Source organism: Crocuta crocuta, unplaced genomic scaffold (genome assembly GCF_008692635.1).
Source record: "Crocuta crocuta isolate KB4526 unplaced genomic scaffold, BGI_CrCroc_1.0 scaffold978, whole genome shotgun sequence".
NCBI classification, from domain to species: domain Eukaryota; kingdom Metazoa; phylum Chordata; class Mammalia; order Carnivora; family Hyaenidae; genus Crocuta; species Crocuta crocuta.
In genome coordinates this window covers 118,975-131,733 of record NW_027530876.1, presented here as the reverse complement: position 1 = coordinate 131,733, position 12,759 = coordinate 118,975, and the positions used below count along the sequence as shown (strand labels likewise).

Here is a 12,759-nt window from a genome sequence, read left to right as displayed (position 1 = left end):
TCCCTCCGCCCCGTCCCTTTTTGGCAGAAAAGTTGGCTGCCTCAGTGAGTCTTGAAGGCAGGCACTATGGCTGAGGCCCCCTCTCTGCTGTCGTCCTGCGGCGTGGGGCCCAGGACCTCAGGTTCAGCATGGCCATACCAGCTCCCAGGGCCCCGGTATTGTCAGGGCAGGTGTGGCCTGGGATGCAGGCATTCATTCGCAGGCATGGCCCCAGGGATGGAGAAGTGAGCCCGCTCCGTGCGAGGGCTGCCGTGCCCTTTTCTACCATGCAAAGTCAGCAGATCTCTAGGGCTGGCAGGCCACCACACCATGATGGCAGAGTGGGTCCCGGCCCCTGCTGTCCTGTGGAAAGAGCCACGTCATCTTTCTCTGGGAAGGGCCAGCCCTGAGCCAACTCCTGAGGCTCCCTGGCAGGCAGGTGTTAGTCTCAGCAGCCTGAGTGATGTCCTTGCGGCCTCAGTGCTGCACTAGGCCTGGAGGTAGGGGTTGGGGGTGCGGCGTTCAGAATGTCCCGCCCTCATGGAGGAGACCCGGTGGTGGGCCCTGAGCCCTGTGTTCCTTATGACACCTGCCAGGGGATTGTAGCCCTTACTGCCTTTGGACGTGGTCTGTGTCTGGAAATGGTTTTGCCCATCAGCTCGGTTTCTAAGGCAAGACGCTCATGAGTAGCCGCTGTCCCATGTATCTATCTGGTATTGTCAAGCCTGGGGCTCTGCTGGACCTAGGGGGGCAGCTGGGATTGCTGTCTCCCAACCCAGGAGGCTGGGGCTATGACCCCAGAGCCTATGACACAAGGAGTCCCCAAATGGTTTAAAGCTGTGAACTGGAGTAGCATAATCTCCTGCCGATTTAAGGTTTTCAAAAAGGAGAAAGCATCCTTCTGCTGAAAGAGGTAAGCATGGGCATTTACTAATGGCAGATTATTCCATGGCAAGAGGCTCTGGTTATTCATCGGTTAATGCACACCGGCTGCCTTTTCTGTGCTGGCTGCCTTGGCATTAGAGCCCAGATGTATGAAATGGAAAGCCGGCTCCTGGCCTCAGTGGGCCTGCGGTCTGGGAGGTGGGAGCTCAATGGGAGGACAGTCCCCAGCTCCTGCTGAGATGGAGGGATGCCAGGGTGTCTGTGGGCCTGGCCCTCCCCCTGCTTCCCTGGGGAGTTGATGTCAACCGTGGGCTGCTCACCATTTGAGCCAGAGCCAGCGTGCCTGGGCCAGGCGGGAAGAAGCGCTCCACGCTGAGAAGAGCGGACGCACGTGTGCGCATAGCCACGTGAGGGGACACCCAGGCAGGGCTTCAAGGACGCCCAGGCAGGAAGGACCTTGGTGGATGTCCTTCAAATGAACCTCCAGCATGGTTGAAAGAAAAGCCATCCCCTTGGTTCCTTCTGAGAAAGAGCTTCAAGCTCTGAGGAATTCAGGAGTTTCCTCTTGGGCGGTCATTTGGTTTATTGTGAGAATTTAAATTTCAGTATTCAAATCCACATTTCTGAGGTACACTTTCAGAAATATTTTGTATTTTTCCCCCCTGGTAATTTATGGAAGTGAAATTCACATCACATAAAACCATCCATTTCAAGGTGAACATTTTAGTGGTATTTAGCACATGCACAAGTAATTCACTTCTTTAGAGCATGTGCGGGGAGATCTCATGAGGAGTCTCTGTAGCCCGGTCAGGACTGACTGGTTTTGCCTTTTCCCTGCAGGGTCTGCCCCTCCTGGCAGGAGAAGTTCAGCACACTACAGGGGGCCCCAGTCGAGGTGAAGATCCAAGGTGAGTTTGCGTTACAGGACTTCGGAGTTGTGGCTGGATTCTGGGCACTTCTGAGCTTGTGCATGGCGTCCTTAGCAAGCTGGAGTGAATTTCCCGTTGGACGGCTGTTTACTTCTGGCCGGTGCACAGCCTGGAGATCTTGCCAGAGCCTTCTAGAATCAGGGCACCCAGGGCACACTCTGTGCATAGGCAAGGGACCGGTTCTTGCCGATGCCACTGGTGGTTCCGCCCCTGTCTTGCTGCCCGGTGCATGCCGGGCAGCTCTCCGTGGGGCTTGTCTTGTAACTGCTTCTTTTTGATTCTTTGTTGGCAGAAATTACCAGGTTCTTAATCTGGTAGTGAACGTTAGGTAAAAGGGGGCTAAGGTACAGTCCTCACAGTACCTCAGTGGTGTCTCTGAAGGTCAGATTTTCGTGGGCCTGCATTTGGCCCATCTCCTCCAGAGTGGGCGACCTGGACCCTGAAGCCCCAGTGCAGGCCCAGGCTGTCACTGCCAAATTAATTATGTAGGGACACTTGTCCCCTAGGCTGAAATGGACCAGAAGAATAGGGTGTTGTGTCTTGGAGCATGCAGGACCGGCCTGGGCTGCACAGAAGTGCTGCCCTGTCCCCGGTGTCTTATGTCTGGCACTTTCTAACCGATGGGACCACGTCAAGGCCAGGTGAGCCTGGCCATCCGACTGCATCTGAATTCTTTCGCACATGCCCACACTCGGGTACTAACCACGCCCTTAAGTCCAGCCAAAGCCTCCACCTCGCCATTGCCAGCCTTAGTTTCCTCTTCTGCAGAGCTGGGGTGACAGCTTCAGCCTCGCCCACTCGTAGAAGTGTCAGGACAGGTGGTAGGACATGAGTGCTTGTCACAGGGTATAATTCTCCAAAGAGGATTTGGGCAATTCGTGAATTCATTTGACCCGTATTTGTGGTGTCTCCCACGCACCTGGCATCATTTTAGGTGCTGGCTGCAGCAGCAAATGGAGCTGCTCACACGGCACTTATGTGCCAGCCGGCAGACACAGGTGACAGGTGGAGGCAGCAAAGTTCTGTGCTGCCTGCTGGGAAGTGCCATAAACCAAGCCAGGTGAGGGCAAAGCAGTGGTGAAGGGGGCTACTGCGGATATAAGATAGTTGGGGAAAGCCTCTCTCTCTCTTTCTCTCTCTCTCTCTCTCAAAATATTTATTTACTTATGTTGAGAGAGAGAGAGAGAAAGAGTGAGTCTGAGCAGGGGAGGGGCAGAAAAAGAGAGGGAGAGAATCCCAACCAGGCTCCACGCAGTCAGTGTGGCAATGGGGCTCCATCTCACAAACCGTGAGATCATGATCTAAGCGGAAATCTTGGGTCGGATGCTTAACCGACTGAGCCCCCCCGCCCCAGGTGTCCAAAGCCTCTTTTTTAAACACAGACTTGCAGGAAGGGAGGAGGCGAGCCAGGCAGATCTGAGGAAGAATAGTGTTCAGGGTAAGAGAACAGCAAGTGCAAAGGGCCTGAGGTAGGCTTGTGTGTGCCTTGCAGGGGTGAGAAGCAGCAAGGAGGCCGGGGTGGCTGCTGCAGAGTGCAGAGCAAGGGAAGACTGGTGGGGTGAGGGCAGAGAGGCAACAGGGCCAGATCAGGCTAGGTCTGTGGGCCATGGAACGACAGCTTTTATTCTGAGGAAAGCTGTGGCCTGACTTAAGCTTAAAGCTATGCTTTATCAGGGGCCTTACAGCTACTGAGCTGAGAACAGGAGGCCTGGGCAGAGGCTGGGAGACCCCGGGAAGGCTGTTGTAGTGATGCAGGCAAGACATTGGCGGGAGGGGTAGTGGAGGTAGAGTGCTGGCCAGTCCTGGATTTATCATGAAGGGAGGGTTGGGCAGACTCACCAAGACTTGGACGTGGCCTCCCTACGCAGGAGAGGAGCTATGGAGGGCATGAGGATTTGGGGTTAAGGGTTGTGGGTAGAGTGGGCATGCTTGGGGGGGTATAACTGGTATTTGTACTGTGTTTCCAGGGTTACTAATGCTTTCACATGGATGCTCTGCTTGTTTCTTGCACGAAACCTTCCAAAGCCGATGCCAGAGTTAGGCCTGTTGTACAACTGAGCCATGTGGGGGTAGGAGATGGGCCTTGCTTATGAAGGAGTAAGGGCACAGCCACAGGGCTCGGTCAGGGGTTCAGAGCTGGCAGTGGCCCCAGGCTTTCTAGCTCCAAGTCCCGGCCTTTCTCTCTATACCAGGTGGTTGCTCAGGAAATGCCCAGGGCACCGTGTAAGATGTGGCTGGGGACCATGCAGTGACTCAGTTTCCCAATCTATAAAATGGAGCTGAAGTCCAGCTCCTAGAGTTCCAGCAAGGTGAAAGGAAGTGATGATGATAAAGGCCTGTAGGAAATTGACACATGTGAGCCAAGGTTCCTTTTGCTTTGGCCAGGCAAGTTCTCTGAAAGCGTGGCATACAGAGACTTTGGAAGGTTCCCTGACCTCTCTGTCAGCTCCTTGGGTGGCCGGCTGGCTTCTCCTAGAAGCAAGAATACCTTATTTGGTTCACATCAGATGTGACTCCCTATTTTCAGCCCAGGAAGCTGATGCAGGTCACACAGCCAGAGGCATTCCTGGGCATGCTGCCCTCCCCACCTCCCTGTCCACCCAGGCCTTCCGGGCCCAGCTGGAGCGGGAGCACTCTCCCCGGAGCGGCGCTCGGCATGCTGAGTGTCGGTGTGCCCCTGAGCGCACGGCGTCCCCTCCTGCCTGGGTGGGCGTCTGCAGTAATGGGGTCCTTGTGTTCTGACAGAGATGGTGAGACTAGGCCAGGAGCTGATGCTGTGTGGACTGGATGACCAGGACCTCCTAAAGGTAAGAGAGGGTCCTCTCTGTCCCCACAGGCTGGGAGCCTCAGTGAGGCTGGGTTAGGCGTGGGACGGGTTTCTTCCCTCTGGCCTTTGCTCCTCAGGCCGGGGAGCGAGCATCCCCAGCCACTGTTCCTAAGCCCCCTGGGGCAGGAATCTGTAGGATTCCCTTGCGTAGACCCCAGCCACCCCTAGGGCTAAGGGGGGGTGGGGAGGCAACTGAGGAGGCCCGAGGCAGATCTCTGGTTATGGTGACTGAAGGGACAGAGCACATCCTGTCCTTGGTCAGTGACTTCATGTACACTGGCACTGTGGTAGGTACTTTATATGTGCCAGTAGCACACTCGCCCTTGGCAGTAGGTACTTGTCTTAGCCCCATTTCACAGGGCAAGTGTCAGACAGCTTGCTCTCGGTCACCCAGGAACAGAGCCTGACCTCAAACTCAGGCCCCTGGTCCAAGCCCATGCACTTTCCCTGACTCACTGCCCCCCTCCCCCACCTCCCACCACCTTCTATATAGAGGTGGCCCTAATCCACACCCACATCAGTCAAAGGAACCCTACCCCTACCCTTAAAATCTTGTCAAACTTTTGAAATAATTATTTTCACATTTTGGCTCTGAAATAATAATATGAATGTCATTGTATATGTTTGTAACTGAAGACATGTTTTCAGTTCTCCTGGGGTCTATAGCTAGGAGTGGCATCGATAGGTCAATGTAGCAATTGTACCTTTAACTGTTTGAGGAACGTTGTGCCAAACTGTCTTCCCAAGTGACTGCACCATTTGACACGCCCACCAGCAGTGTGTCAGGGTCCCACTTTCTCCACATACTTACCGACTTCTGTTCATCTTTTTGAGTCCAGTCATCCTGGTGTGTGGGAAGGGCTCTCCCGTTGTGGTTACGATTTGCATTTCCCTGGTGGCTAATCATGCTGAGCATCTTCTTCTGGGCTTATTGGCCATTCGTGGATCTTCTCTGGAGAACTATCTATATTCAGTTCTTTTGCCCACTTGTTAGTTGGATTGTCTTTTATTGAGTTGTAAGAATCCCTTATATATTCTGGATACAAGCTGTGTCACGTATTTGATTTACAGATATGTTCTCCCATTCTGTGCATTGTCTCTTTACTTTCCTGAATCGTACTCTGGAGCACAAAAGCTTCTAGTCTCGATGCAGTCCAATTTATTTATTTTTTTCTTTTGTTGCTTGTCCTTTTGGCATTATAGCTAACAATTCATTGCCAAATCCAAAGTCATGAAGATGGATACTTCTCTTTTCTTCTAAGAGTTAAAAAAAAATTTCTTTTTAGTGAGAGAGAGAGAGAGAGAGCGGGGGAGAGGGGCAGAGGGAGAGAGAGAATCTTAAGCAGTGTGGAGCCTGATGCGGGGCTTGATCCCAGGACCCTGGAAATCAAGGGACCTGAACTGAAATCAAGGGTTGATGTTCAACCAGCTGAGTCACCCAGGCGCTCCTCTTCTAAGAGTTTTGTAGTTTTTAGTGCTTACATTTAGGTCTCGGATCTATTTTGAGTTAGTTGTGGTGTGAGGTATGTGTCCAACTTCATTCTTTTACATGTGACTGTTTCGTTTTCCCAGCACCATTTATTGAAAAGACCATTCCTACCTCATTGAATTGTCTTAGCGTCCTTGATGAAAACCAGTTAACTGTAAATGTGAAGGGTTATTTCTGGATTCTCCATTCTGTTCCATTGATCTATGTCTGTCCTTATGCCACACTGTCTTGATTAGTGTACCTTTGTAGTAAGTTGTAACGTGTGAATCCTTCAGTTTTGCTCTTTTTAAAGATAGGTTTGGCTTTTATTAGCAATTCCATTGAATTTCCACATGAATTTTAGAATTGAATTTCCACATGAATTTTAGATTAAGCTTGTCAATTTCTGCAAAAATGCCAAGTGGAATTTTGATGGAGTTTGTATTAAATCTGTGGATCATTTTGGGGAGTGTTGCCATCAACACTCAAGTCTTTCTATTCATAAACATGGACTGCCTCTCCATTTATTTAGGTTTTCTTTAATTAAAAAAATGTTTTTAATGTTTTACTATTTATTTTTGAGAGAGAGAGACAGAGAGAGAGGGGGAGAGAGAGAGAGAGAGAGAGAGAGAGAGACAGTGTGAGCAGGAGAGGGTCAGAGAGAAAGGGAGATACAGAATCTGAAGCAGGCTCTAGGCTCTGGGCTGTCAGCACAGAGCCTTATGTGGGGCTTGAAGTCCTAAACCATGAGATAAAGACCGAAGCTGAAGTGGGACGCTTAACTGACTGAGCCACCCAGGTGCCCATATTTAGGTTTTCTTTAATTCCTTTCAAAGCTGTTTTGTAGCTTCCAGTGTATATATCTCAATTTGTTCCCAAGTATTTTATTCTTTGTGATGCTATTATAAGTGGAATTGTTTTCTTAATTTCATTTTTGTATTACTTACTGCTAGTGTGTACAAATACAATTGATTTTTGCATATTGCTGTTGTACCCTGCCACATTGCCAAGCTTGTTTATTAGCCCTAATGGTTTTTTAGTGGATTCCCTTAGGATTTTTTATATATAAGATCGTGTCATCTGCAAATAGAGATGGTTTTATGTTTGCCTTTTCAATTAGTTTGTTTTTTGTTTCTTTTTCTTACCTAATTGCCCTGGCTAGCACTTCCAGTACAGTGCTGAATNCATAGGAGATTTTATATATAAGATCGTGTCATCTGCAAATAGAGATGGTTTTATCTTTACATTTTCAATTAGTGGGTTTTTTGTTTCTTTTTCTTACCTAATTGCCCTGGCTAGCACTTCCAGTACAGTGCTGAATAGAAGTGGCAAGAGTGGGCATCCTTGCCTTGTACATGATTTAGGAGGAAAGCATTTGATCTTCACCACTGAGTATGATGTTAACTGTGAATTTTTCACAGATGCCCTTTTTCAGGTTGAGGATGCTCCCTTCTCTTCCTAGTGGTCAAGTGCTTTTATCAGGAAAGGGTGTTGAATTTTTGTAAATGCTTTCTCTGCATTACTGAGTGGATTATGTGATGTTCCAAGTTTCCTTCTGGCATCCTTTCACCTCTGTCTGAATGATGGCCTTTAGCAATTCTTTTTTATTTTTTAATGTTTATTTATTTCTGAGACAGAGAGAGAAGCANTTCTTTGCCAATTCTGATGCCTTTGATTTCCCTTTGTTGTCTGATGGCTGATGCTAGCCCCTAGCAATTCTTTTGGAAGTGGTCTGCTGGGTCCAAATTCTCTTAAGAGTTGCCCTTTACTCTTGGTGGATACTGGTTACTGGGTTGGTAGTATCCACTTCTCCACAAGTTCCAGTGGGAAATCTGCAGTCATTTCAATAATTTTTCTCCTATGGGTCATGCATTGTTTTTCACTTGCTACTTTAAAACTTTTTTCCCCTCTTTATCATTAGTCTAGCAATTTGTGCGTTTGCGGGAGTATTTCTTTGGCTTTCCTGTTTGGAGTCGTTCAGTTTCTCAAATCTGTAAATTTGTGTCTTTTTCCAAGTTTGTCAAGTTTTCAGCTATTATTCCTTCAAATACTGTGTCTCCCTTCTGTATGGGCCTCCTACGACACACATATCAGACCTTTTATTATTGTATCATAAGTCCATGATACCCTGAAATGGTTTTCAGACTTTTTTTCTCCTCTGTTGCTCACATTGAATAGTTTCTGTCAATCTGTTTTCAAGTTCACTGACTCTTGCCTCTGTCCCCTACATTCTGCTGTTGTGTTCATCAGTGAGTTTTTTTATTTCAGTTATTCTTATTTTCCAGCTCTAAAAAAGATACTTCTTGGGTTTTGTTTTTTTGTTTGTTTCCTTTTTAATTCTTTCTTGGGGGTGCCTGGAAGGCTTAGTTGGTTAAGGTCTGAATTTGGCTCAGGTCATGATCTCATGGTTTATGAGTTCAAGCTTGCATTGGGCTGTGTGCTGATGGTGTGGACCCTGCTTGGGATTCTCTGCCCCGACCCCCACCGCTCCGCCCCTTCCTTGCTCATGCTTGATTTCTATCTCAAAATAAATTTAAGGAATATTAAAAATTTTGGTTCTTTGCAGATGTTTTCTATTTTAACTTCTGTTTCAAGAGAGCTCATAATTCCTTATCTAGCATTTTTATGACTGCTTTAAATTTGTCAGGTAATTCCAGCATCTGTGTGCCATCTTGTGATTGGTGTCTCTTCACTGTCTTTTCTCGTGCAAGTTGAGATTTTCATGGTTTTCTTGATGTGCCAAATAATTTTGGATTGCATCTTGGACACTTTGCCTATGACTTTGACTCCGGGCCTTGTTAAATTTTATGAATAATGTTGAGATTTGTGTTGTAGCAGGCACTTGACCTGGTTAGACGTCAGCTGCACGTCCTGCCTCCTTCTCTGGCCTGTGCTTCCAGAGTTGGCCCGGTTTCCACAGCCTTTGAGCTACTGTTCGGGCCCTTCCTGCATGTGCGCCACCCTTCGGCCAGCCTGGGATCTGGGTGCTGGTCTCTCCCCTGGTCAGGATGCTCATAGAGGTCAGATCTGCCCCTGCATGGGTGGGGGTGAGCCCAGGCATTCATAAGCAGATTTATGGGGTCACTTTCTCCACTCTGTCATTCCCTGTCATCTCTTTGATACTATCCGGTTCCTGGGGGAAGGGCTCTCCTTTGCCGCCCTGCAGCCATAAGCCTCCCACTTCTGTGGCTGCACCACAGTGGCAGGAGGACAGAGAGGAAGAAGCGGTAACAGGGTTTGTCCCCCTCCCCCATAGCTGCGCTGAATGGAGAGGAAGATTCCCTGCTCTCAGAGTCCTAGCTTCTACAGTTTTCTTTTAGCGGCCACCTTTGTTGCTGTGGCCACTGCTGCCATGTTATTGCCTGGGGTCTGGGATCACAGAGCAGAGGGAGAGAACAAAGGCTGGAGATCTCCCCTACTCTCTCTGACTGTTAGGGGTTTCCTTTTCTGGAGTTCTCTGTACCGTTATGCTCCCTTCTGGGTTCAAGCTGGGCTGAGTGCAGCTCCAGAGAGACCACAGGAGAGAACATGCTAGATCATCACCAGTCTCAATGGTAACCTAGGATTCTGGCATGCCTCCTTCACGTGCCTGCTGATACTTGCTCTCGCGAGACTATAGACACCTGCCACATGCATTCTGTCCCGCTCTGAGAGGGGAGCATTTACTGGGAGAGGAAGCTGGCCCCTCATCTTACCTGGAACTGTAATGCCTCCCTTCCTTTTTATCTTTAAAGATTTTTTCATTGTGGTAAAATGCATAGAGCATAAGATTTACCAGTTTAACCATTAAAAAATTTTCCCAGCAAGCTCTGAAGAGTTCTATTCTTTTTTATTTTTANGAGATCATGACCTAAGCGAAAGTCGGACGCTTAACCGACTAAGCCACCCAGGCGCCCCATCTATTCTTTTTTAAAAAATATTTTTTATTGTGGTAAAATACATCAGATTTGTCATCTGAACTACTCTTAAGTGTACAGTCAGTGGCATTAAGTACATTCACATTGTTGTGCCAACATTGCATGCTCTATCTAGTTCCAGAACATTTTTATCACCCTAAAAGGGGATCCATGCCCATTAAGCCATCACACCCCATCACCCCCAGACCCTGGTACCCGCTACTCTCCTGTCTTTATCTCATGTAAATGGAGTCATGCGGTATGTGCCCTTTTGTAATGGCTTCTTCACTTAGCATGATATTTCCAAGGGTCATTCATGTTGGAACATGGATCAGTACTTCATTCCGTCTTATAGAATAAAAAATAAAAACAAAATCATTTATGCTGGCATTGTTGAGAGCTGGGAGTTGGTGGGGGGCATGGGAGAAAGGAGATATGGGTGTAAGATAATTAGGTTTGGTCAAACCCTGTAGTCTGGAATTTGAATTGGGAATATCAGCATGAGCTCTTGATGTATTTTAACTTGAAAATGTGTGTGTGTGTGTGTGTGTGTGTGTGTGTGTTTCCCTGCTTTATCCTCTTAAAAGGACAAGAACAATGACAGTCCCGTTGTAACAAAGGCCTGGGGCAGGAAGTGTACCAGTTGAGTCAGGGACACTTTGTTAGACAAGAGAACAAGGCAGGCATCCAAGACTTTACAGTTACATCTGAAGGACTCAGCAGGCAGCTAGCAATAGAAGCCCTCATTGGCCAGAGCGGGAATGTCCTGGGGATGATGAATGCATCGTAAGGCTAGTGTCTGCAGCAGACTGAAGCCTGGCACATTAATTCAAATCCATGGCTTGATAATATTTTTAAAGGTCATCTTGACACCAAAAGCACAAATTAAAAGAAAAACATTGATCAATTAGACTTCATTAAAATGAGCTACTCTGGTGCTTCAAAGGACATCAGGAAATTGAAGAGAATCCACAGAACGAAAGAAAATCTTTGTCAATCCTATATCTGATAAGGGTCTGGTATTCAGAATCCATAAAAAATGCTTACACCTCAATAATGATAAAACAAGTAACCCAACAGAAAAACGGGCAGGGAGATGCAGATCAAAACCTCAATGACATCCCACTTCATGTACCGTGGCATTGGTGAGGATAAGCCCTAATTAATTGGTGAATGGATAAATAAGCAATGATGAAGAAGAAACTATTACGTTGATGAACCTTGAAAACATAATGCTCAGTGAAGAAAGCTGCATATGTAAGATTCCATTTATAGGAAGTGTCCAGAAGAGGCAAATGCATAGAAGCAGAGAGGAGGTCAGTGGGTGCTAAGGGCTAGGGATGGGGGTGTGTGCAGGGAATGACTGCTCATGGGCATGGGATTGCTTTTGGGGTGATGGTAATGTCCTGGGCTTACCTAGTGGCAAGGGTTGCACAGCTCTGTGACTGTCATAACAAGCCCTGAACTGTGTACTTAAAAAGGGTGAATTCATGGTGTGTGCATTAAACATCTCAATACGGATCACCAGCGCAGCTCACCGGAACAGAGCCCCTCTGGGAGAGGAGTGCCCCAGGCTGCTAGAGTGTGATCAGGGAGCCCACAGTCCCGGCCCTAACCCAGGCTGGCAGAGGCCGGGCATTCGGGGGGCTATCAGAGTCAAGGCTGTGCTGAGGAGGGCATAGCAGGCAGAGTGTCCCAGCCCTGGCCACTGGTCAAGGCTTTGTGAGGTCCTGAGTGATAGTTGCTCTCATGTTTCTGTCTGGGCTGTCTCCTGTCCAGACAGTGTCCCAACTCCCTCCTCTACCTTCACGCTGCCCTCAAGTGTGTCACTCGGGCTCAGCATCACTGGGGTAGATTGGGAGAATGAGTAAACAGGAGGTACTGACCAGGCTCAAGTACCCAGTTTTAGATCGAGAAGCTTCCAGAGTCACTGGTCCTGTTGACGTGGCTGCACAGCCAGGAGCCAAGCTTGTAAGGAAGTGCCAGGCAGCTGTAGGCATGAGGCCTGGCACCCATGGAGAGGGAGCTGGGCTGTAAACATAGCGGAGCATGTCCCCATTCCCAAATCTACCCCCCAAGCCAGGGCTGCCTAGCTGGAAATGGCGCCCAGAGCCGCACAGCCCTTGCACCACAGCCTGTGCCTTCCATGCCCACGTTAAGTGCAGATGCTTCTTGGAGAGCTTTATCGTGATGCTGGCTGAGCAAATTGTTCTGTTGCATCCCTCAGAAAGTGGGTCTGTCAGGGCAGCGGCCATGAAGATCTAAAATGGACAGGCAGGCCTCAGCCTTCTTTCTGATACCACTGCTCACACAAGGCTCTCAGGCCGGAACTCTCAGGTTGTAAGTGTTTGGGTCCTGTGAGCCTCCTCTCCTTCTTGAAGCCTTGAGTCCCTGGCCAGGCGGGTCCCTGCTGGGAATCCCAGCTGCCTTTGGGCCGGGGGTCTCTCAGCGGTGAAGTCTGGCCACGGGTTCTTCCTGTGAGGAGAACGGTTATCTCAGGCCACTCCTGGCTGCAGTGGTCAGTCTGCCAGGGAGAATAAGCATGTTTCTGAGGAGCAGAGTGGCTTCAGTCCCTGTGGGCCGTGCTCTGCCTTCGGCAGGCCCCGCTGCGCTCCGCACACCCACCCAAGGAGCTGTGCTTTGAGACATTTGATGGGCACATGTGCTTGTATAGTCCTTTCTTTTTTTAAATGTGTTTTTATTTTTGAGAGTGAGAGAGAAAGAGAGAGAGAAGGGGAGGGGCAGAGAGAGAGAGAGAGAGAGAGGGGGAGGGGG

At 48.8% G+C, this 12,759-nt stretch overlaps 1 protein-coding gene across 1 annotated transcript in view; it reads left to right on the top strand.

Annotated features, from left to right (window-relative positions):
• Nucleotides 1-12,759, top strand: part of LOC144236018 (three prime repair exonuclease 2) — a 29,349-nt gene that overhangs the window by 3,809 nt on the left and 12,781 nt on the right. The window contains exons 3-4 of the mRNA XM_077769619.1: nucleotides 1,705-1,772; nucleotides 4,539-4,600. Coding sequence (XP_077625745.1) covers nucleotides 1,705-1,772; nucleotides 4,539-4,600 — 130 coding nt within the window. The remainder of the gene's footprint in view (nucleotides 1-1,704; nucleotides 1,773-4,538; nucleotides 4,601-12,759) is intronic.